This window comes from Leptodactylus fuscus, chromosome 7, assembly GCF_031893055.1.
Source record: "Leptodactylus fuscus isolate aLepFus1 chromosome 7, aLepFus1.hap2, whole genome shotgun sequence".
NCBI lineage: Eukaryota > Metazoa > Chordata > Amphibia > Anura > Leptodactylidae > Leptodactylus > Leptodactylus fuscus.
Window position 1 is genome coordinate 77,776,751 of NC_134271.1, and position 24,275 is coordinate 77,801,025.

The window sequence follows — 24,275 nt, forward strand, 5'->3', positions numbered from 1 at the left end:
AACCAGCTGCAAGGTGATAAGGTACAAGTCTACCCATGCGTGGGAGCCTTGAAGGAAATCATCCACTCTTTGTATGGCAATGGCTAGCTACGCAATGACTGTTTAGCTTTATATCCTGCACCATGTTTAGGAAAAAATAGTGTAGTACCGTGTTACCCAGAAAAAAATCATGCGATATTTGCTACAAACGTATTGTGGGCAAAATACCTTTATTGGCTAACCAGAAAAATGACATTTGCAAGCACTGTAGCATTTTTCAAATGTTGTTCTCGGTTTTCAGTAATTAATTTGTAAATGCCTGAAGAAGAAGTCTCTGTGCTTGGAAAACTTGCCAATTCAATTTCTCTGGATAAAAATTAAAGGTATCATACCTACAATATTATTGCCCTTTTTTTTTTTTTTTTTTTTTTTTTTTTTACATAAACGTATCTAAGCTTAGGTAAACTAAGGCTTTGAAGTCGACAGGTCATATCACTGTCTCTGACTCTTCCATTTTTTTACAGCTAGACTCATACTCCAACTCCAGCATAAATGGCAGACATGGTGAATCAGAAGCAGAGAAGGTGCTCTATTTCATTAAAATGCCAGAGATTTCTAGGAAAGTAAAATTGGACCAAATTAGGCATCCAATGGTTCTCAACCTTTTCAAGCAAAGTATCCCTTAGTGAGAAAATGGCCCAACTGAGTTCCCCCAAAGTAGCAATAAATGTTAATAAAATAAGGTTTCAAATATGTAATGTCCTCTCAGTGCCCCCACATGTGGTATAATGGCCTCCTCAGTACCTCCACAATGATAATAACATGTGTGTCTCCATGTGTAGTATAGTGGTCCTCACACTTCAGTGCTCCAAATGTAATATAATTGCCTTCATATGTAAAATAACCTCCACAGTGCCTTAGCGGCCCCCATACAGTATAATGTCTCATAGTGACTCCTCCTTGCAGTATAGTGTCCCATAGAGGCCCCTCTATACAGTGCAATGTCCCATAGTGGTTTCTCCAAACAGTATAATGTCCCATAGTGGCCTCTCCCTACAGTATAATATCTCTTAGTGGCTCCTCCAAACAGTATAATGTCCCACAGTGGCCCCTCCATACAGTATAATGTCTCATAATAGCCCCTCCATGCAGTATAATGTCCCATAGTGGCCCCTCCCTACAATATAATGTCCCATAGTGGCATCCATACAGTATAATGTCCCTTAGTGGCTCCTCCAAACAGTATAATGTCCTATAGTGGCCCCTCCATATAGTATAATGTCCCACAGTGGCCCCTCCATACAGTATAATGTCTGATATTGGCCTCCCCATGTCACATAATTTCCCATAGTGGCCCCCATACAGTGAACTATACCAAAGTGGCCTTCATACAACATAATGTCCCATAATGATCCCCATACAGTGTAATATCCCATAGTGGCTACTCCATGCAGTATAACATAATAACATGTATCATTGTGACGTTATCCCTGGGGGCTGGAGGAGCACAGGGAACATCGCTGGAGCCCAGGAGAGGTGAGTTACACTGTTTTTATGTTTGTTTTCCTCCCCATGGCCTCCGCTTATTATACTCTGAGGGTCTGAAGAGACCCTCAGAATATAATAGTAGTCTGTGGGTGACAAACCCCATAAAATACCATAAGGGGTGGGCACTCTCATGCAGTGCCTACCCCTGTTTGGTCGTATACCCAGGGATATGTGTACCACACCTACAGAACCACTGAATTATACAATATTAAAAACTTAGTCACTTTTTTCTGACTACACACAAAATTGGTCCTGACTCTGACTCCATAATTCTGACTTTTACTCCCTGTATCTACCATTGCACATCAGCATATTATAAAAGTTACTTAGTCCTGACAGAGTGCAGCTAAGTACAGGCAAATACCTTAGTTTTCATCATTGCCTACAATTTAGCGTAGTGCAGGTGTACGTCAATTACCTGCACTAAAAAAGGAGCTGCTGGCCACAATACTTGCAAGCCCGATTCTATGCCCAATAAACAGTGTCATTGCTTAGTTTGGACAACTTATGGCAGAGTTATCTGTACACAGTTATCTGTACACAGTATCATTGTATTATATGGGTAGTATATGTTGGCTATACTAAAGCTGGCTTTGGATAACATATTAATTTCAGAATGGTCTGCAAATTTAATAACAAATCTCTTACTTGGGGTCTTTACTAATGGTAGGGAAGGCACACACTCCTCGACAGTACAGCTGGTATCTACGACGCGTTCCAAGAAGTTCAAAGTTCAGGGTTTGATCAAAGTTTCCAGTATGATTTGAGTGAAAATGAATGCGTAGAGGCACTTCACCACCGGCTGGTACCACCCAGCGGAATATCCCGAGCCTAGAGACAAATGAAGGTGTAAAATAGCTCACAGCAAAGCATCACAGGGCTGGCAATTGCTCTTATAAAATTCTTACGGAGGTAACTTGTCTGGTAAGGCTTCTCCTGTAAGACTGCTGCGGTCCATGTCTGAGAGGGGTGTCCTGGCCCCAGGTGGTGGAGAGCGGCTCTCCAGGTTCTGCTGTATCTTGCGGAGAGAGGAGGATCGGCGCTTTTCTTTCTGGCTATCACGCCCAGTGTCTAAAGCCTTATCTTTTTTGCTCCGGCCCTTGGTGGGTGTCAGTTGTTCCTCCTGAAATGATTCGGAAACCCAGTAATATAACAAAGCCGCTGAAATATGACATCTGCTATCAGGGGCACACACATGGAGAAATGTCACAGACACCTATAATCAATGAGACTTTCTTGGCCCTGATAGCTCGGTATACCCTTTACAATTCTTTGCGGCAATCATTCAAGGGGCAGAAAATAAAACATCTAGCGTTGGCCACAAACATCAATGCTTCCTATGTTCTTGTGAGTAGGACTGCTGCTTGAAAATGCACAAGAACAGAGATTTCCCTTAACATAAAGGAATCTCGGAATAAAAAAAACTGCAAACACAGTATCAGAGCTCATCAGTAATGGTTATGCTCTAGTCAAGTTGAATTTGCAGTCTATGTACGTGTATGCATCTATGTATTTACAGGTTCCTATTTACTCGATTAAGCCCAAAAAGTATTCTTTTGGATTTCTTTTGTCCAATATATTTCTTGTATACTTTTTTTTCCAATGTTTTAGGGAATAGTGTGATTTATGCTATTCTATACTGAGGTAGCCAGAGTGATACGGAGGCATCTGCGAGTTATGCTTAATGGTGATAAATGCCACTGCATTCCTACTCAGTGCCATGTGTCAGAAGTATAACTCAGAAAATCCTCCAATGCATACCGAAAATGTACACTGCAAATACAGTGTGATGCAGCCTTGCATGCCACAGGGCTGTTATTCTGACTAATCATGACACTTAAAAATGTAGCTATGTGTAGATCTTACAGCTCTCCGAATACTTAGAGGAGAACTTTTGTGTTTTGCATCTGGATATATTTAGTCAGTCTGCTTTTGCCCTGATGGCATTCTTACTTTAAGCATGGGGATAGTATGAACAGGTTCTAGTTCTGGATCCTTCTTATCTTCATTAATTACATTGGGGTCATCAGGGGAAGCTGCAATGAAGGTGAAATGGCCAAGTGTCTCTGGATCAGCAGAAATAGTCCTCCTCTCAGGGAAGACAATGACCGAGAAGAGATAAGGTGGTGGAACTGGAGGACCAGATGGGCCAAGTCCAAGGCCTTCAAGCACCTGTCAGGATCAGTAGAGGAAGCATATTTAACAATGCCCATTGCAAACATTTTACACATGCGATCAAGTAAAATGGGTAAAGATATGACTCATTATGCAGTAATCTAAGCCTTTAGTAACAGTGACTGCATTGGTTTATATAAATGTGCTTCGAGATGGGATGACATAAACCTATCTATTCTCACCTCCTCTACTGAGGGTAGGAAGCCACTCTGCAGAATGTTTTTCTCACTGTTGTTAGGCTCTGCAGATCCTTGGATGTCATAGTGCGGGATCCCCACTTCTATTTTTAGCTCATCCTCTCGGATCTCCTGTCCTTCTTTCTCTTGTCCTATATAGACACCTCCTTCATTCACTGAGGCACTCAACTTGTCCTGCCGCTCCTTTTCTGCTCTTTCCTTCTCTATTCTTTCTTTCTCTGCCTTCTCCCGCTCTACTTTCTCCTGCCGCTCTCGGTCACGGTCTTTACGATACTTCTTACCAGAAGGTGCTTGCCGTTCTGGTGCCTGGTCTTCCCCTTCATGCTGTCCATCTTCTGCAGCAGGAGTTGATACTAGGACTCCCTGTACACGATCCCAGTATGTCAGGATGTGTAGAATCTCCTTCTGAGAAGACTCGTAGCTCTTGAACCTTTGAACCAGTTGTTTCTCGCTCTCACTAAGAGAGTCTTTATCTGGGTCTTCCTGGACACTTACATGCTGGAGAAGTTCTCGGTTTTTCTTTTTTCTTCCTTCATCCCACTCAAACAGTGCAGAATCTGGCCGGTTTAGTGAAACTTTTCGCTCAGTTCCAGAGTCCAATCGTTGTTCTGATTTCACAGCAAGCATAACTGGGGCCTGAGGATAATTTACAGACAGATAAAATCAGTCTTGTGTGAAAATGTAGGCATTAGTGAAACAGACAAAAGTAGGTATCCAAAAATGTTGCGTTAATGGAAGGGTATGTGTTTGGGGAAAGTGGAGGGGACAATGTTTGGGGCAGCAGAGGGGATAGTGTTTAGACCGCAGGGGAACTTGTTTTGAGTAGTGAAGGGAACACTGTACAGAAGAGCGGACAAGTATTTGGGGCAGCGGTTGGGGTAGTGTTTCTGGATTGCACCTGTTTGTTCCCAGTTTGACTCTTCTTCCCATCAGAATCACGGCTCTTTCCTCTCTTGGTTTTCTTCTTCAGCTCCTCTTCCTCTCTTTGTTTTAACAATTCTTCTTGCAGCTTTCGCTCATGCTCCTCTCTGGCCAGTCTTTCTTCCTGCTCTCTGCACCACCAAGTGAGATAGAGAGACACTTAATACTCAGACATTATTACACATATTGAGGACACTTTTCGAGAAACAAGTGTATTAAGAGTGTATTAACCTTTTCTTACGTTCCTTCAAAGCTCTAAGACGCAGTCCATCAATGCGTGCTTTCTCCTCAGCCGGTAAGTGGTCATATTCCTCTTCATCCATCTCCTCCATACTGGCTTTTTCCTTGGCCTGAATTTGCAGTTGCTCCTGTTCTGTGTTAAAAAGAGAAATCATGCTAATTCAGTTTGCAACAATCCCTCAAATTAATTTTTTATTGAGCAAGTTGCTTTGCACAGATAAAAATCCCACTCAAGTCTGTAATAAATAACAAGCTGGTGAACAATAAATAATCTAGAAGTGAGGGACCCAAAAAGAAGAGGGCACTTCTACACCACAACATAAATAATAATAATATAATTATTATTATTATTATTATTATTATTATTATAAGCAAAGTACATAGAAGGCATCTTAAATAGATTTTTTATTTTTTTTCTTAATGTAGATTGAGAGCCCCACATAGATCTCACAATATACATTTTTGTCCTATCAGTATGTCTTTGAAATATGGGATGGAAATCCATGCAAACACGGGGAGAACATACAAACTCCTTGCAGATGGTTTTTTGCCCTTGGCGGGATTTGAATACCAGGACCCCTGCGCTGCAAGGCTGCAGTGCTAACCACTGAGCCACTGTGTGGCCCCACATAAAAAGATTTTGTGAAAGATATATTTCTATTTTATGATAATAGATATGTTAGAAACAGAGAAAAACAATGTGGTTAATTAAAATGCTAATGTGTACAAAACACGATAAACATGTAATGACTACTAAAGGAAGAAGGTAGTGATGAGGCGTTAAAGAACTATCGTAGTAATAATAATAATAATAATCATCATCATAATAATAATAATAAAATGTAACTAAAAAACTTTAAAAACATGAAAGTGACTAATCAACATGCATATTCCTGATAAATAACATGAGGTCCCAATTACCTTTCTGCTGTCTCTTGATGTTGTCCTGAGCTTTCATTGTGGCATAATCCTGCTGCAGATTAATAAAATATATGTGCTTGCGATTATTCAGAGCCTTTAGGAGAATGTGTAATGCAGAGGACATGTTACGGGCAAACAAGGTATTGAGACCATCAAACACCACACCATGGAAGCAGTCATTTAGCTGAAATACAAAAGAAAGAGTACGCAGAAAGAGTTATACAGCTACAAAAAAACTATAAAAATACACCAAAGAATCTAGAATACACAGCAGTCAGTCGAAGATTAGGTACCATTCAGATGTCAGTGTATGTAATGGATTTCCCTCAGAGATGTGTACAGAGGCATCAATCAGAGGTCAGTGTGCAGGCATTACTCAGAGATCGGCATACAGTCAGAGGTCAGTGTTAAAGGTAGTCTGTCAGTAGGAAAATTGGTATCAAACCAATGACAGTGCCTTGCAGCGGTGTATCTACACTTTCCAAAGATACATTTCTTATTCTGCATTGCAGCTTCATTTTCATGAAAATCATTACTTTATTCTTATGACAATGGTCTGAAAAGAGTGTTTCTTCTTCGACCAGGGCTTCACTGTCCACTCTAGATAACCACGCCTAACTGTGACAAAGTGGAAGATGTCACTCTAGCAATGAGGGGAGAATGAAGATGGGTGGCCATTACGAGTGAATATTTGGAACAGAGAGTGAAGCCCCAGCAGAAGACAAAACGTCCCAAAAGCCCTTTTCAGCTAAAAACAGAGATGCAATACAGAATAAGAAATGCATGCTAGGAAACTATAGGAGTAGCCCCTACAAGGTACAGTCATTAGTTTAATACCGATTTTCCTGCTGACACCTCACTTTAAGGCTTCACTTACAAGTCAGTGTATGTGGCAGGTATCATTTAGAAGGCATTGTACATGACAGGCATCAGTTAGAGGTTAGTGTATTATGAGAAGAGTGTTCATACACAGTCATCAGTCAGACATTATTGTATGTACCTGGAGCCGGTCACACAGGATTTCCAACAGGAGGTCCTCTGGAAGAACACAGCTCATCAGTCCTAGTTCACCTCCTACACTCGCACTCACACTCAAACGTTGCTGTGCTGGACCTGGGACAGGGGAGCTGCCGGACTGGAGGAAAACAGAACCACGATTGATCAGAAAACTTGTTAGAATCTTCACCAACAAGTAGCAGAGAGCAGTGTAATATCCCATTACCTGTGATGCTGCCTGCTCAGAAAGATGCTGCTGTTTGAATCCCGAGATTTGATGAGACTCTGATTTCCCCTTTGCTGCTAACAAACTTCCTCGATTTCCCCGGGAGATAATAGACTGAGGGGCAACTTTGGGCTCCACAATTTGGCCTCCCTCTGCTGTGTGTCTGGCAAGGGCTTCCATACTTAATCCAGGCTGAATGATAGGGGCATCAACCATCTGAGTGCCTAGAGGACACAATCTAATATGTCACCGCTACCCCTGATACAAATAGACTGATATACACAACCTATATGATGTCTATACACACCTTTATTAGATGGGCTGATACTCTACATCTATATGTCATCAGTAAAGACTGATGCAAAATATGTATATAATAACTGCACAGACTGATACACAACACCCATATAACATCTGTACAGACTGATACACAACACTTATATGAGATCTGTAGAGACTGATATACACCTATATTAGATCAGTATAGACAGATACAAAAGACCTATATGACGACTGTACAGACTGATACACACATATAATAGATTTGTATGAATTGATACACTGTACCTATAAGTCGTTTATACAGTATAGCCTGATACACAACACCTATATGTTGTCAGTACACATTGTTATAATATATATATTGACATTACAGTGTAACAACATAATTAAACATATTAAACATTAGTGTATGCCCTGCTCTCAAGAGCTTACAATCTATGAGAAAATAGGAGTGATGCAAGCGGTAAGAGGGCTTGCTTGGTACCCTGGTTCACCCATCTTTTAATAAATAAGGTCATATAACCTTATAACTAGTCACCTGCCAGTGTGAATAAATAGATACTAAGCGCATTCAATCAAACTTTATGGGGGAGATCAGTATGTCTTTGGCGTTTCAGGGGACCCCTGCCCCCTAAATACTAGGAGAACATACAAACTCCTTCCAGATGTTGTCCTTTGATGGATTTGAGCCCAGGACTCTAACACTGCAATGCAACAGTGCTAACCACTGAGCTACCACCGTGCTGTAAGTAGTTACAATATTAATGCGAAAGGGTACGTTTATTGAGGAAATTGTATAATTGAAAGGAGGTGCTAATACACTGTTGGGCTGCATCTAGCCTGGATACAAGATGACATTCACTTGGGCATGGATTTATACAGCATCTATTGGCTTTCCTGTCACACATTTGACCACAGATGTTGCAACTGGGCTTATGCCCACTTGTAGGTTTCTGAAGCTGACATCCCAGCTGTTTCCATGAATACTCAATTGGTGATAAATCTGGTGACTGGGAAGGCCAAGGAAGTGTTACAATCTTGTGGAGACATTCCTGGGAAACCCTTTCTGCGTTTTTTCTTTTGTCAGTGAGTGCATACGATAGATACACAGTGGGGCAGATTTTTTAATAAGCCTTGGATGCCAGTTTTCTGGTGTAAAAGACACAAAACATCAGGGGTTTTTTGTGCAAATCGCGATTTTGTGTAAAAAAAAATGGAAATTTTTTTCCTTCTGCACTACCATCACCACTTCCCCGACAAACTGGCCCCACCAAATTTTATTATCACTTACACCAGAAATCTGGCATATATGATGTGGGGAATGTACGTCAGCTATGAGCTGCCATACAAATCCCTTCCAAAACATGGCCTAGATGAGGTTGCTTTGTCATTTATGAGGAGACGTGCACCTCTTCCTAAGTGGACTGCATCGCTTTTGCTGACTCCGGGGTTATAAAGACTGGTGTTATTTATCTGTCCCATATGTATATGATATCTTCAGAAATTAATATGAAATAATATTGTGGACTATTATATTTTAATGGTCCCGTACACACAGCCGTTATTTTTACGGCTGTGTGTCTGGGCCAAAATTGAAGAGCTGCAAATTATGGAGCAGGTCCTATATATGCCCTATACCTGTCCTATATGTGTTTCCATTTGCAGCCACGTCAATTCATTTTTAATGTATAAGTCAGTGAAAACCACATCCGTACCGTTTTTGTGCAGAAGGCCTAAGGGGAACAGCACATGACCGTGTTTCAAATGTGAAATCCGGTCCGTAAGTCAGCCTGATTTACTGGCTTGAACGTGCTGGACTCCTAGCAGTATAGTCATCTATGATACTAGGAGTACCTGCCTCCCAGTGACATTCTGCCTGTATCAATTACAGTATGGGACAGTATGTCACTGGTCATGTGCTGCTCCCCTAAGGGGAGCGTTTCCTGCAGATTTTGCTGCAATTTTTTGAGCCAAAGCTGAGAATGGCTACACAGGGAATGGGAAATATACAGTATAAGAAGTTCTTATACTTCTCCCTTCTGCTCAGTCCACTCCAGGTTTTGGCTCAAAAAACCGCAACAACATCTGCAGCAAAAGAAGCTGCGTTTCCACAACGTGGGGCCTCAGCCTTAGGGTGTTTCTTTTCAGGTGATGATACACTGTGTACCCAGATGCAACTATAGCCAGATCTAGTCCCCAGCCAACAGTGCTGACACTTTAGTGTAAGTGTAACACCCATTAATTCCTGTTACCGTACTGCAAGGAATTAAATGTGGCTGAAATTAATCTGCGTTTTGCTTACAGAAAAGTGAAGGTACTAGCGTCCAGGGACTAGATGCAGCATCCAGGTACATAGTGTGTCGCCCCCCTACAGGTATGACTTCACTCTGCTACCAGTCACATACATTATCACTAATTGCAGGTTACATGTGTAATTACATTGCTTCTAATGGAAAAGTACAGGTGTATCCAGGCAAATAGTGGTAAACACATGTGGCTAGGAGCACAGTATGACAGCACCTCTATGTTGCAGTTTGTGTTATATGACTTTAGTATAGGGGCACAATTATTGCGCGGCACTCCGAGGACCTAATCTTTGATTTTTTAATTTAAATCGGCACACCGAACGAAAAAGGTTGCCTACCCCTGGTATAGACCGATACACAATACCTACATGGCATCAGCAAAACCTGAAAACAAAACTCCAATGTACCTCACCTGCTTCATCAGATTCACGCAAAACCTGACTGAGTGCAGCCTTAGCACATAGTTGCCTTGCTCTCAGACCAGCGCGATTGTTTTCATCAGAAATGGCTTCGAGGATCACTGAGTCAATGGATAGACAAGCCGCATTGTAATGCTGGGCCAATGCTACTGCAGCAGAGCTCTTGCCTAGTTGAATGAAGCACAAGGGTGTTATATTAGTCAGTGTTCTCAAAAAGAGGTTAATAATGACTGCTCCTCTTTTCATATCCATTCTCATACACATATCATCAGTTCTGGAATAGACACAAGCAGCTACATCCAAGCCTGGTTTATATACAACTTGTAGTAATAAGATTCATGCAACACAGATACTTTGATTATTTTATTCAAGAGTTCCACTTTTAGCTCACCAGAAATAGGGGCCCCATGTACAATGATAGCAATTCCACGACGATTTCTTGCTGCTTGACCCTCAATACTGGTGTCTATACCCATGTAGCGGGCAATAGCTGTGGACACAGGGTTGTATTCCAGTTCTCCCACACCCTTGCCATTACCAACATCACTGCAAACTTTTTCACCTGTACAAAGATGATCAAATTGAGGTTTGAGACATTATAAGGCTATCCTGTCCTAGCATTCACTGTCATTAATATTGTGTGATTACCTGTCACTCCTTCCTTGTCCTCCTCAGCTTCTCCAGTAGAGGAACGGCCATCTCCACAGCTTGTGGTGGAGGGGATCCGATGGGCTGCTGGAAACTGTGCTCTCTCACTCCGATCTGACACTAGTTCTTTTTCTGCCTCCTCAACAGCACCTAAAGTCAAATATTCTGGGATAATATGATGGCATTTTGACAACACTGCTATGTTATGTGTGGTCTTGTCTGGTGGATCTGTATAAAGGGACACGTTGTGCCAGATGCTCAGTACATAAAAACACTCACCTGCCTCAGTGACCTGGATCATACAAGTTTTTTCCTTTTCTTCCTGCAGACGCCTCTTCTCCTCATAGTAGTCTAGGATTTCAGGTGGTAGCTTCTCTCCAGGAGAACGTGGTGGGAGCAGCAGAGTGTTCTCCGCATCATAGCCCTTCAGCATCTGCAGAATCTGTATCAAACACACAGAATAATCCAGCAACATATTCAAGAAATCTTTAGGATGATCAGACAATAGACTTTTACCTTCTCCTCTTCCAGATACTGCTTGTCCATCTCAAGGGAATAGAACTCTATAGGAAAGCTGCAAGGATTTCGCACCAAAACATCAACCTCATCTCCATGGCTGAATGGAAGGATGGGGCCCAGCTCTAGTACACTTGGGCTAAATTCTAGACGCGGCTCCAAGCCCTGACCTTGTAGTAGTAGCATCACTCGCTGGCTGCTCTGAGCCACCTGAAGGACCAGGCGCTGACTGTACAGTTTCTACAAGAAACAAACCAAAATAACACCATAATTTGCAAAGGGTTACACATTGCACTCCTTCTATATTCCTTGCCCTCTGAAATGTTACTTTACCTCTTCCTGTGGCAAAAACTTAATCTCCACATTCTTCTTTTGGCCGGGAAGCAGAAAGTCACGTGATGGAATCATCTCAAAGATAGCTGCTTTAGGCTTGGCTTCTTGCCTTAGTTTCTTACGCAGGTGCATAGGGAGGTGTTTGTCTATCTGCAGAAGATAGGAACCATAACCATTAGTCTTGGTCACTTGAAGGCATTTTTTGTGAACACAACACAAACTAATAATGATACCTTAACTTCAGCATCTTGGGACATCACCATCCACTCACAGGGCACTGGAAGCTGGTTAAAAAGCTGAATGCTACAGATCTGGCATTGGCCACACTGCACAGGACTAAACTCCACCCTCTCACTTGAAACACATAGAGATGGCATAGTCACATGTGCCCGCAGACGGACAGAGATCCTGGGGCCTCCTCTCACCTGACAAAAAGAGATACAAAATATATAGCTTGCTAAGAACTTAAGTCTGGTTCACATCTGCGTTCGGGTTTCCGTTTAGGGAGTCTGCTTGGAGACCTGCCAAACGCAAACCTATATGCAGGAAACCCACGGACCTCCATAGACTATAATGGGGTCTGTGTGGTGTCCACTCGGTTTCTGCACTAAACAAGCGGAGAGAAAAGTGCTGCTTGCAAGACTTTTTTCTCTGCCTGTTTCGTGCGGAAACCACACAGACCCCATTATAGTCTATTTCCCAGGTAACTGCTTTTTAATACGTATAGGTTTCCATTTGGGGGTTCCCCAAGCGGACTTCCCGAATGAAAACCCAAATGCAGATGTGAATAGGGCTTTAGAAATGCACGCAAGATCTGGAAGTGAGGGAAACACTTAAAAGAAAGCTCACCTGAATGTACATGACTGCATCAACTGGCCCCAGATTTAGATTGGTACCCAGAGGATCAAACTTGACCTGGAATATCTCTGTTTGACAACATGGCAGATTCTTGACACGGTCAAGCTCTACTGTGAACCCTATGTAAGGCAGAATGCAGGGATTACTACTGCACATAGTCCTTGTTTCTTACTATCCTGAGGGTGACAATGTGGTACCTGTGCCTACTAGTCCTCGTTGGTCTGCCTGGAAAGATACTGGAAAATGTCCTGTGTTGGTGATTTTAATAACATGTGATTGAACTTCTCCAATTATGACATATCCAAAATCCAGCAGGTAATCTGGAAGATCCACCCTGAAACATACAGAAAGAAGTAACAGCTAAAAGTACAGAATGTGAACAGTTATGACAATGAAAGGTTTTGCTCCGCTCTGGATGGAAAGAGGACAAGCACGCAGCGACCACTCACTTTAGCAGCTGCCGGTGTCTTTTCTGGGAACAGTCCCAGGCTACCCCCATATTCAGGTCATCCTCTGCATGTTTCTTAATCAGCAGACGCTCCAGTTCCATCATAAGGAGTGTATCCTACAAAACAATTCACAGCTCTCTATACAGCACATTGACAGCTTCAGGATTCTATACATGGTATCAAGTCACCAGATTTTCATACAGAGGCATCACAGGAGCTAGTCTCTCCTTCTCTTAACTTCTCTCGAGCAGCTGTCAGGAACGGCTCAAATTTGTCACATCCTGGAGGAAGAACACAGAAAATCTTACAATGCAGACACCAATCATACTTCAGATTTTATTATTCTGCATGTAGAACTTTGTGTCCGCTGAAAAAAAAACGGTTTCCAGGCGGAGAGGCTAAAAACGCTCACGGGCGGTCACCTTTAAAACCCACTCAAATTAATGGGTTTTAAAGCCGACCGCTTGCAAGCTGTCTGCTGTCTGGTTTCCCCGGGGTTTACAGTGGACACTCCAGGGCGGACTGCAGCAGCAGTGCGAATGCCGCCTTATAACGTCCAAAAAAAATTAACTGAACGTTTAAAATATGATGTCAACATAAAGCAGAGATATGGTAAATTGTGTTTATTAACTAATTTGAGTGGTATGACTCTCTATATGAAAACAGCATAATTTCAAACTTTGAAAATTGCACATTTTTATGAATTTTCACCAAATTTCATAAAAACATGAAGTACAATGCGTCATGAAAAAAAGTATTCAAAGTCAACTGGAAAAAGTTATTGCCACAAAAAGTAACATGTCACATTTGATAAATGGGGCTGTCATAAAGTCCAAAACTGATGCCAGGTGTTAAATTAAAATGAAAATACATTATGGAACTGGCAGGATAAAAAGACCTGTTTCAACCCTCTCCATATACTTCCCATGACCCATGGGCCAATTTCCTATCTGCCTGTCCAGCAAAAAGACAACCTGCACAGGTACAAAGGGGATGTGGACAACTAGAAGTGAATCCCTTTCTCCATACTGTATGCTTGGCATTTATAGTATGTATGATGTGGATAACAAGTTCTGCACTTGTGGAAGTGAGATGTGATCATCACCATTCCCTGCCAGGATGAGCAGGGAGGCACAAGAGTAAATGAGAGAAATGTAGAAGTAAGGTATGATGTACGGGGTAAAGCAAAGAGTCATGGATGTTAGGCATGATGAAAACCAAAAACAGCAGCAAAACACAAAAGTAGGCCTGAGGCACAAGAGTACAGCTGCAGAGCACAAAAGTGAGGCATGAGGTAAGAAGCAAAGAAAAGTAACAGAGATACCCAGAAGTAAGACATGAGACACTGAAAGGGTGCACTGTGGTAGATACCATCGATATTACGGGGCAGATCCAGGCAGATGCAGGGAAATACTGCTTCTCCTTTCAAAGCAATATTCTCAGGTTCCATATGAGCCACCTGCAGATGAATGATGCACTGGAAAGTATCAGGGACTCCAGGGAAATAGGACACCTTTAGAATCTCTTCTCCTCCAGCTGGAATAAGACCCTGAAGTATGAAAGGGGGTAAGGCAATAAGTGAGATCTATACTGGCAGATGTGTATGAGGGAGGAATACAAGAGGGACTGTCACTGAGATCACGGTGGCTTTCCAGCACACACATATACACACATTTATACATCTTATGCCACTCAGCAGAAGTCCTGAACGTTCCAGCAGTTGCAGTAAGAGATTAGTCCACTGGGGGGCAATAGCAGTTTCCAGATCTTTGCTTTGACAGGGAGATTCCTACAGCTGTTACATAACATTTCATCCTCTGCCTTATATGTTTATCCTCCTCAATCTGTGAACCTTCTGGATTGTGTCACACATTCAGTGCTCTATACTGCAGGTGACTAAGGTGATGTGTATAATGAACATATACTGTGTGCACGCTCTACTTGCTGCGTGTATAGGGCAGTGTTTCTCAAGCTTTTTAAGAGAAGTACCCCCGAGTGAGAAAATATCAAAACCGAGTACTCTCAAAGTAGCAATAACTTATTAATGATAACAAAATAAGGCTTCATTTGTAGTCTCTATCAACAGTTATGTAATGGCCCACACATGTATTATAATGGTCCCTGAGTGGTCCCACATGAAATATGATGGCCCCATCCGTGCCCCAACAATAAATGTTAACAAAATAAGGCTTTGTTTGGAGCCCCTGTCCACAGTTATGTAATGGCCCTCACAGTGCCTCCAAACATAGTATAAGGGACCCTCAGTGGCCCCACATGTTGTTTAATGGTCCCTTCAGTGGCCCTATATGCAATATAATGGCCTTCACATTCAATAAAATGACCCCGAAAGTGCACCAACATGTAATATGATGACCCTCACAGTGCTCAAATGTAATATAATGACTCCTACAGTGCTCCGCATGTAACAGCATCCACAGTGCCCCAACACTGCATTCACATATAATGGTTACCAAAGTGCCGACATAGAATATAATGACCCCCACACTGCCATCACATATAATGGCATGGCCCCCACAGTGCTCCCACACATAACATAATGGTCTCCGCAGTAATACATCACATGGTCTCCACAGTACTCCACATTCAGTAATGCTTAAATGGGTTGTTCCATTAGGGACACTTATCATCTATCTACAGGACAGGGGATTAGTGCACAATCACTGGGAGTCCAATCGACAGGTCCCCCCAGTGATCAGGAGGATGAGTAACCAAAATCCCCCCTAAGGCCACCTTGTGAATATAGTGCCAGTGCACTTGCACGATCAGCGCTCCATTCACTTCTACAGGGCTGTAGGTGCTGCCAGGGATTACAGTCCTGACAGCCCAACAGCAGTGAATGGAGCGCTGGTCTCATATGCGCACTGGCACTTCATTCACAAGGAGGCCATAGTGGAACTTTTGGGGCCCTGCCCTGTCAGGTATTTATCCCCTGTTCTGTGGATAGGGAATAAGGGTCCATTATGTCATAATAGCGAGTTGTAAACTGCATTCATTACTTATCATTTTGCCCCATGCTTCCTCTGAATGCCCACTGTGCCATCCTGTGCTAGTGCAATGAGTGTTTCCATCAGTACTGCAGTTACAGGCACTCTGGCGAGAAAGTGGTAAGTTGCGTTCAGTATTCATCATTCAGCTCTCCACTGTGACGCATACACCCAGGGATAACATGGCATACCCCTGTGGGTACACATACCAAAGATTGAGAAATACTGGTATAGGGTATGCTGACTATACTTTGTGCAAGCACCATATGCCATCTATAGACAGGACTGTGGTGAGGTTTTGTACGGTGTACACTTACTATACTGTGAACAAACTGTATATGCTGTCTATATAGTGGTTGCTGTCAGATTCTGTATTGTGTAAATTGAGTATTATGTGTGCAAGCTACACACGCTTTATGTAAGGAGGCTGTAGTAAAGTTGTAAAGCGTTTATAATGACTATATTGTGTGTAGGCTCTCCATATTATCTGTGTAGAGGCTGTGATAAAGTTCTGTACTGATTATACAGTGCACATATTTCATGTGCTAATTGTATAGGGGCTGTGGCGAGGTTCAGTGTTTTATGCTAATTCACTGTAACATGAGAGAGTTAGTCATGACTTGCGCAGTAACCGTTAAATATATCCGGAAAAAAAAAGATGGTGGTGTACAGGAATGAGGGTGTACTCACACTCAAGGGATGCACATATGGATTCCTAGGGTTCAGACACTGCTGCGACTGCGGCTTCTGGTTCAGCACTGTAAATGGAAAACTGACCTTTCCAGTGTTTCTGAGGACAATTTCAGTTTCAGCAACTTTGTTGAACATCTGTAAAACAAATACATGTACCAGAAGTTCAATGCTACAAAACAATAGTATATAGGTGTATCTAATGCCAGTACAGACATGTACTCCCAACATCAGCAAATACAAGTACCCAAAAATCAGCACATACATGAACCCTAAAATCAGCAGATATGTGAACCCTCAGCTTCAGCAGGAATACATTATATAAATATAGATTGTTTTATTTAATTTTTATATATATATGTTTGTATTTATACACACACACATACACCACATCTCCTAAGTCCTTACATATACAGTCCTATGAAAAAGTTTGGGCACCCCTATTAATCTTAATCATTTTTAGTTCTAAATATTTTGGTATTTGCAACAGCCATTTCAGTTTGATATATCTAATAACTGATGGACACAGTAATATTTCAGGATTGAAATGAGGTTTATTGTACTAACAGAAAATGCGCAATATGCATTAAACCAAAATTTGACCGGTGCAAAAGTATGGGCACCTCAACAGAAAAGTGACATTAATATTTAGTAGATCCTCCTTTTGCAAAGATAACAGCCTCTAGTCGCTTCTTGTAGCTTTTAATCAGTTCCTGGATCCTGGATAAAGGTATTTTGGACAAACAATTCAAGTTCAGTTAAGTTAGATGGTCGCCGAGCATGGACAGCCCGCTTCAAATCATCCCACAGATGTTCAATGATATTCAGGTCTGGGGACTGGGATGGCCATTCCAGAACATTGTAATTGTTCCTCTGCATGAATGCCTGAGGATTTGGAGCGGTGTTTTGGATCATTGTCTTGCTGAAATATCCATCCCCGGGGTAACTTCAACTTCGTCACTGATTCTTGAACATTATTCTCAAGAATCTGCTGATACTGAGTGGAATCCATGCGACCCTCAACTTTAACAAGATTCCCGGTGCCGGCATTGGCCACACAGCCCCAAAGCATGATGGAACCTCCACCAAATTTTACAGTGGGTAGCAAGTGTTTTTCTTGGAATGCTGTTTCTTTTTGGACGCCATGCATAACGCCTTTTTTATAACCAAACAACTCAATCTTTGTTTCCAAAATGAAGTTGGCTTCTCCAAATGTGCTTTTGCATACCTCAGGCAACTCTATTTGTGGCGTACGTGCAGAAACGGCTTCTTTCTCATCACTCTCCCATACAGCTTCTCCTTGTGCAAAGTGCGCTGTATTGCTGACTGATGCACAGTGACACCATCTGCAGCAAGATGATGCTGCAGCTCTTTGGAGGTGGTCTGTGGATTGTCCTTGACTGTTCTCACCATTCTTCTTCTCTGCCTTTCTGATATTTTTCTTGGCCTGCCACTTCTGGGCTTAACAAGAACTGTCCCTGTGGTCTTCCATTTCCTTACTATGTTCCTCACAGTGGAAACTGACAGGTTAAATCTCTGAGACAACGTTTTGTATCCTTCCCCTGAACAATTATGTTGAACAATCTTTGTTTTCAGATCATTTGAGAGCGGGCTTTCCATGTTCGGCGACCATCAAACTTAACTGAACTTGAATTGTTTTGTAGAAAGAAATGGTCCAAAATACCTTCATTCAGGATCCAGGAACTGATTAAAAGCTACAGGAAGCAACTAGAGGCTGTTATCTTTGCAAAAGGAGGATGTACTAAATATTAATGTCACTTTTCTGTTGAGGTGCCCATATTTTTGCACCGGTCAAATTTTGGTTTAATGCATATTGCACATTTTCTGTTAGTACAATAAACCTCATTTCAATCCTGAAATATTACTGTGTCCATCAGTTATTAGATATATCAAACTGAAATGGCTGCTGCAAACACCAAAATATTTAGAACTAAAAATGATTAAGATTAATAGGGGTGCCCAAACTTTTTCATAGGACTGTATATAACCAAATGTCAGCACATAAATACCCCATCAAAAATATATACATGTATATATATGTTATGAACTTTTGTACAAAAATGTAAGCTGACATCAGCACAAATATGTATCCAACATCAAAACATATGTTTAGTTCAATAGCCCATATAACCCAACATCAGCAAATAAATCCCATCACTATAACATGTACATAAATCCTTATCTTCTTTGCTGATAATATAGACACATGCTTAATGTTACCTGTACTCCATAGTCAATTTCTCTGGTACTCAGATCGTAGCTGACAATAGAGGCCTCACCATGTAGGCTGACCTCATACGTGGGACCCCCATAAACTTCGCACACAGCCCTGGCATTTGCGCTGATGTCAGGGTGTCCATAGAATGTGAATGACATGATCTGACTCTCTCCTGGCTGCAGAGTCCCAAACTGTGGCAGAATATCAAACACCTGAAGGAGATTATTATAATCCTTATATAGTGATGAAGTCATTATATAGATAGTGATGGAGATTATTACAGTTGTTATAAAGATCCTCCGTCATGGACATTATCAGGGTATGTTTACACAGTGAAATCTGGACCTGATTTTTAAGTGGATTTCAGAATCTGTATTTCATTGTTTTCAACTTGAGACTGTGATGGATGCTTTTTTTTCAGGGGCCAGAATTTGGAAAAGAATCTGAGGTGAAAGACCACCTCAAAATCCTCTCCAAAATTCACTGTGTGAATCTAGCCCTACAATTGATATATAGATATTGATAGAGATTATGACAGCTGTTATGTAAATAGTGATGGAGATTATTACAGTCGGTATACAAATCTCAGTCACTGTATAAACAGTGATGAAAATTGTGAGAAACTTTACATAGATTCTCAGTCATAGATATTATTATAGTCTTTGCATATATAGGAATGGAAATTATGCTATTATATAGATAGATAAGTAGATGGGGCTGCACATCACTGTTATATAGATAGATATTAAATATTTTCCAACTATTCTCAGCGATGAAGATTATTACGGTTGTTATACAGATATCCAGAGCCAGATATTATTACAATCAGTGAATAAATAGGAATGGAAATTATTATAGCCATTATACTGATTCCCACTGATGAGGATTAGTACAGTCATAATATATATCTAGTGATAGAGAATATTCCATTATATAGATTCTCAGTAAGTGTGGGTTCACACCTGCTCCTGGTCTCCGCTTCCAGGTTTCCGTCTTCAGCCAAGAGAAACTGGACAGGAGACGAAAACCCGGCGGTCAGTTTTCAAATCCATTCACTTGAATGGATTTGCAAAGTGACCGCCCGTGAGCGTCTTGTGCCTCTCCGAGGCGAAACCATTTTTTTCTAACCAGGCACAAAGTCCTGCATGTCCGACTTTGTGTCTGGTTAAAAAAAAAATGCTTTCGCCGCAGAGAGGAACAAGACGCTCACGTGCGGTCTCTTTGAAAACCCATTCAAATGAATTAGTTTGAAAACTGACCGCCGGGTTTTCATCTCATGTCCAGTCTACTTTGTGATGTAAGCGAGAGATCTTTACACGTTAATCATAATCTTTTCTCAGATCCTGGGCAAGCACTCCAGGATCCTGCTCACCTCTTCTACTCCCGTAATGACATGTTCTTCTGCCACCATTACATCATCTCCAATGCCCGAGGTCATAATCTGAAAACAGAGAAAATCAGGTGAGCAGAGAGGGAACCATCACTAATGTTAAGATCATAGAGGAGAAAACAGTGATGTGGCACTACACAATGACACTAGAGTAATGTATATTGTGGTGAACGGGTCAGACTTTACCTTTGTCTGGGAGCCTAATGATTGGCTTAAGGTATCTGTAAGTAGGACATCTACTCCTGATTTGCAGGGTTCATTTTGCCTGTGGATTAGAAGAGGTCATTACAATGCTTTAGAGACCATTCCTAACATAATGGACTGAGATGCAACATATGGAGTTGATAATAGCTTATATAAAGCAATCCCCACCAGTTAGCTGAATCTGAGCCTTTTACAGAGATTCCACAAGCATCTTGAGGGCTGTCTACTAAACTCTGCAATCTCCCATTGAGTCTGCAATACAATGCACACATCACTAAACATTTTATAGATTACAGTGAAAATACAACTAAGAGTTAGCTCATCTTGTGGAAACACCAGTGATCCGAGTACAGGAGTGAGGCCTGGCAATGTGTCCTACACTGAGGTATGTCTCACCTGATCTCACCCTCCGTCACAAAAGACCAACGGTACTGTACAGGCAGTGGGCTACAATTGGTCACCTCCAGATCACATGTGCTCTCTGTGTCATTGAGAATGCAGCCAAAGTGGATCTGAGTATACGGAAAGTGAAGGTTTGGGAAGTGCACTTCAGCCTGCAGGGTAATGTAATCTGTATGAGGGTGTTCAGCATATCGGATGGACAGAATCTCTTCCAATATTTGGCTTTGGAGATCATCAATAAAAGTCGGGTCAAACATGATGATCAGCTCCACTTCCTCACCAGTGCCAAGGTGCAGGGAATTCTGGAGGGAAAAGAGGACAGTGTACTGTTGAGGGTATTGGCTGCAAATCCACCAAAACCATTTCTGTTCATGTACTGTTGATTACATAAAGTCTAAGACACAAGGAATAAGTGTCAAAAAAAATTATATCAACATATTTTACAATCCAACACTTCCACTAACTGAAGGGTCCTAATGCTCTACCAATCTCTGAAGGAGTCTAACTCTGCAAAACATAGAGATTTCTAGGTGTCTGCTGTGGGTAGTGCTGGTGAGATCACTTAGCTCAGAATCTATGAAACCCAGTCTACAGCAACAATAAAATATAATAAAGATAATAAACTTGTTATGTCTGGTGAGAAATAGTAATGACAGATGATGGCTGGTTAAGATTGGTTAATACTGATAGCAGCACATACAGTGACCAATGCTACCTGATCATAAACCTCCAGGAAAGTATCCCTGCCACACAGGAAGAATGGATATTTCAGTGATAGGAGGATTGTTATAGGCAGCGAGGAAACATTTCTCATGGTCACAGACTCATATTTCTTCTTGAGCTCTTCTTTCGGTGGCTAGTAAAGGCACAAAAGAAGCAGTACTCAATATTGGTAAGCCAAGGCCCAGACATGGCAACACACATACAAGCTATGCTTCTAAAAGGGGTCCATTACCTTCTCCTCATAGAAGCGCAGGCATTGCTTGGACAGGTGAAGAACAGGAGCAATAAATTCACAGATGACATCAACTTTCAGAATTTTTTCCTTCCCGGACTGTTTCCCTATGATAGCTTGCCCTAGCAGACACTCCTTCACCAGCTGCAACATAATAGGAGACACATGGGGGAAGGATGTAGGTAATACCTGTATTCTCCAAACTACTAACAGTCCTGCTGCTTTCACTTTGATATCACTAATACTCACCTTTGGTGTGGCTGAGGATCCCTCTAACACAACATCAATGCTCTGACCAGGATTCAACTCCATGCGTGATGGGATGAGTCTGAACACTGGGCCCTGGGGTTCGGGTTGATGGGCCCCAGGTTTAAGGTTAGGAAGTTGCCGTTGTTTGCGGAACTGTGGGAATCCCTCAGTCATCCAATACAGCTGGTGAGTGCGACGACCACGATTTGTCATAGTGAAATGATAGCGACAAGGACCAGCACTGCATGGAAATATTACATTTATTGCAGAGAGAGAATATTACTTCAGTTAACATTAAGCAAAATTAAAGGAATGGTCTAAATGCCACAATTTCTTCCTCATCTACCAGGCACCAGTGCTCAGTATAAAGTAGCCGCTAAGTGATACTCCACCCGCGGGAAACTAATGCAAAGGACATTCTGACAAGAGCAGGCAGGAAGTACATTGTGGGAAGCTGACAGGCGGAAGAGCAAACTACAGTCCCCAACTAAGACAGCAACCTAATAATAATGAAGAAGAAGCCATGTGTGCTGAGAGATGTCTCCTAAATCCATTACATGTCAAATCAGCTATGAAATGGGAGTATAGGCGTTTGGTGGGGGCAGTACTTGGGTCTCGGGGGTGAGCCATGATCTGCTCAGTGTTGCAGAAAAGCGAACGGGGTCACAATGCTCTTGGGTTACATTCTCCTCGTCTTCTTCAGTTACTGCCAGGGCTCAGATGAAGTTACTGTGGTGTTATCTTCCATCGCTGACTATTATGCTCTGCAGCGAGCACAACAAAGACGATGACAATGAACAGCAGCAGGAGACACACAGTGATATGTCCCATTAACCGTGGCTGTGCCACTTGTGCCCGCCAACCTCTCCTCCTGCCTTGCAGTGGTATCTAGTACCAGTGAGGGTTGGGTTAAACGGCATCTGTCTCCATTTACTAAAGCTTTGCTCCAACACAAAGAGTCTGGTGTCATTGAAACTCCCCACACAATAGAATTAGAGGCGAAACTAGGAAACTGACCCAATGTCGCTCTTCACCATAATCTCCCCTCACCCCAAACTCATTTCTCCACAAACTTTCCACTGACACCAGACACTTCTAAGAAGAATTCTTTATCTCCATATCTTATCAGAGCTGGCAGAACACCCAAAGACACCATGTTTATGTAGGCACCATTTCTAAGGCAATGACAATGCTGCGCAGAGGTGTAGATTGTTTCCGGAGGATAATAATGTGGCAAGGACAGCTAGTGAGCAGCATGAAATACCAAACACATTTGTTTGTAAAGTGTGGATAAAGTAATGGCACTTGGAGTTTGGACATACAGCCTTACATAATGTGGTAACAGTGACATATACCTTCTATGTGGGATATATAAGGTCAGTTTACAGTAATGCCCATTACATGTTCTTAATATTTCCACTTCTAGTATGTTATTACTGCGGCATAATGATAAGCAAGTTATGGGAGGAGCTCAATAGCTCCAGAGTAATACCCCAAGCAGTTGTGTCACCCAAACTATGGAGGGAGACATTATCAATTTGTTTTAGTGTGATTCAAAAATGTAGAGGTAAAACATGGGATAGACATATAGTAAAAGACAGCGCGTTCAAGATCAAGATGTGGTAGACCTTTTGTCATAAGACAGTTCATCACTAAATTACATGGACAGCAGATATTCTACCTGAAATGGGCTCCAAGATTCAGCACTGGTGCAAATGGCCTGTCAGTTACTATTGTGGTTCCTGTGCCAGTAGCGTGCACTGGGATCAGATAGGTATTGCTGTTAGTAATAACCAGTTGGACTGTGTCTTTAAAGGCCACTGTATCATCTAGATAGGCCACAAGTGTTAAATAGATTTCCCCTTCTGGAGGAACCTCGCCACAGCTAGGCTCCACTCGCCACAGTGAACGTTTCCGCATCTGTAAGAAGAGCAGTGTAAAATAGACACAGAACATGAGAGGAATGGAGAGGATCCTGGAAAAGAAGAGGAGTAAAAAAGGATGAAATAAGAAGAATAGAGGAGCAGTCCTGCTGACCACTGTCCAGTACTTGATAGAGGGGGGAATGGGGTACAGAATCTTGAATAAAGGGGCACAAGATATAGCAAAACACAGAGAATGGAGTTT

At 41.9% G+C, this 24,275-nt stretch overlaps 1 protein-coding gene across 1 annotated transcript in view; it reads right to left on the reverse strand.

Annotated features, from left to right (window-relative positions):
- Positions 1–24,275, reverse strand: part of HYDIN (HYDIN axonemal central pair apparatus protein) — an 84,245-nt gene that overhangs the window by 27,336 nt on the left and 32,634 nt on the right. Inside the window, exons 19-49 of the mRNA XM_075282213.1 lie at positions 23,830–24,068; positions 22,149–22,389; positions 21,900–22,043; positions 21,660–21,800; positions 20,939–21,246; positions 20,711–20,794; positions 20,525–20,603; positions 20,321–20,389; positions 18,951–19,160; positions 16,710–16,847; positions 14,386–14,563; positions 13,216–13,295; positions 13,015–13,130; positions 12,763–12,899; positions 12,557–12,684; positions 11,941–12,132; positions 11,708–11,857; positions 11,375–11,614; positions 11,138–11,300; positions 10,859–11,008; positions 10,602–10,772; positions 10,204–10,377; positions 7,204–7,427; positions 6,982–7,116; positions 5,982–6,165; positions 5,052–5,193; positions 4,798–4,951; positions 3,885–4,535; positions 3,481–3,699; positions 2,436–2,650; positions 2,176–2,358 (exon numbers count right to left, since the gene is read on the reverse strand). Coding sequence (XP_075138314.1) covers positions 2,176–2,358; positions 2,436–2,650; positions 3,481–3,699; positions 3,885–4,535; positions 4,798–4,951; positions 5,052–5,193; positions 5,982–6,165; positions 6,982–7,116; positions 7,204–7,427; positions 10,204–10,377; positions 10,602–10,772; positions 10,859–11,008; positions 11,138–11,300; positions 11,375–11,614; positions 11,708–11,857; positions 11,941–12,132; positions 12,557–12,684; positions 12,763–12,899; positions 13,015–13,130; positions 13,216–13,295; positions 14,386–14,563; positions 16,710–16,847; positions 18,951–19,160; positions 20,321–20,389; positions 20,525–20,603; positions 20,711–20,794; positions 20,939–21,246; positions 21,660–21,800; positions 21,900–22,043; positions 22,149–22,389; positions 23,830–24,068 — 5,639 coding nt within the window. The remainder of the gene's footprint in view (positions 1–2,175; positions 2,359–2,435; positions 2,651–3,480; positions 3,700–3,884; positions 4,536–4,797; positions 4,952–5,051; positions 5,194–5,981; positions 6,166–6,981; positions 7,117–7,203; positions 7,428–10,203; positions 10,378–10,601; positions 10,773–10,858; positions 11,009–11,137; positions 11,301–11,374; positions 11,615–11,707; positions 11,858–11,940; positions 12,133–12,556; positions 12,685–12,762; positions 12,900–13,014; positions 13,131–13,215; positions 13,296–14,385; positions 14,564–16,709; positions 16,848–18,950; positions 19,161–20,320; positions 20,390–20,524; positions 20,604–20,710; positions 20,795–20,938; positions 21,247–21,659; positions 21,801–21,899; positions 22,044–22,148; positions 22,390–23,829; positions 24,069–24,275) is intronic.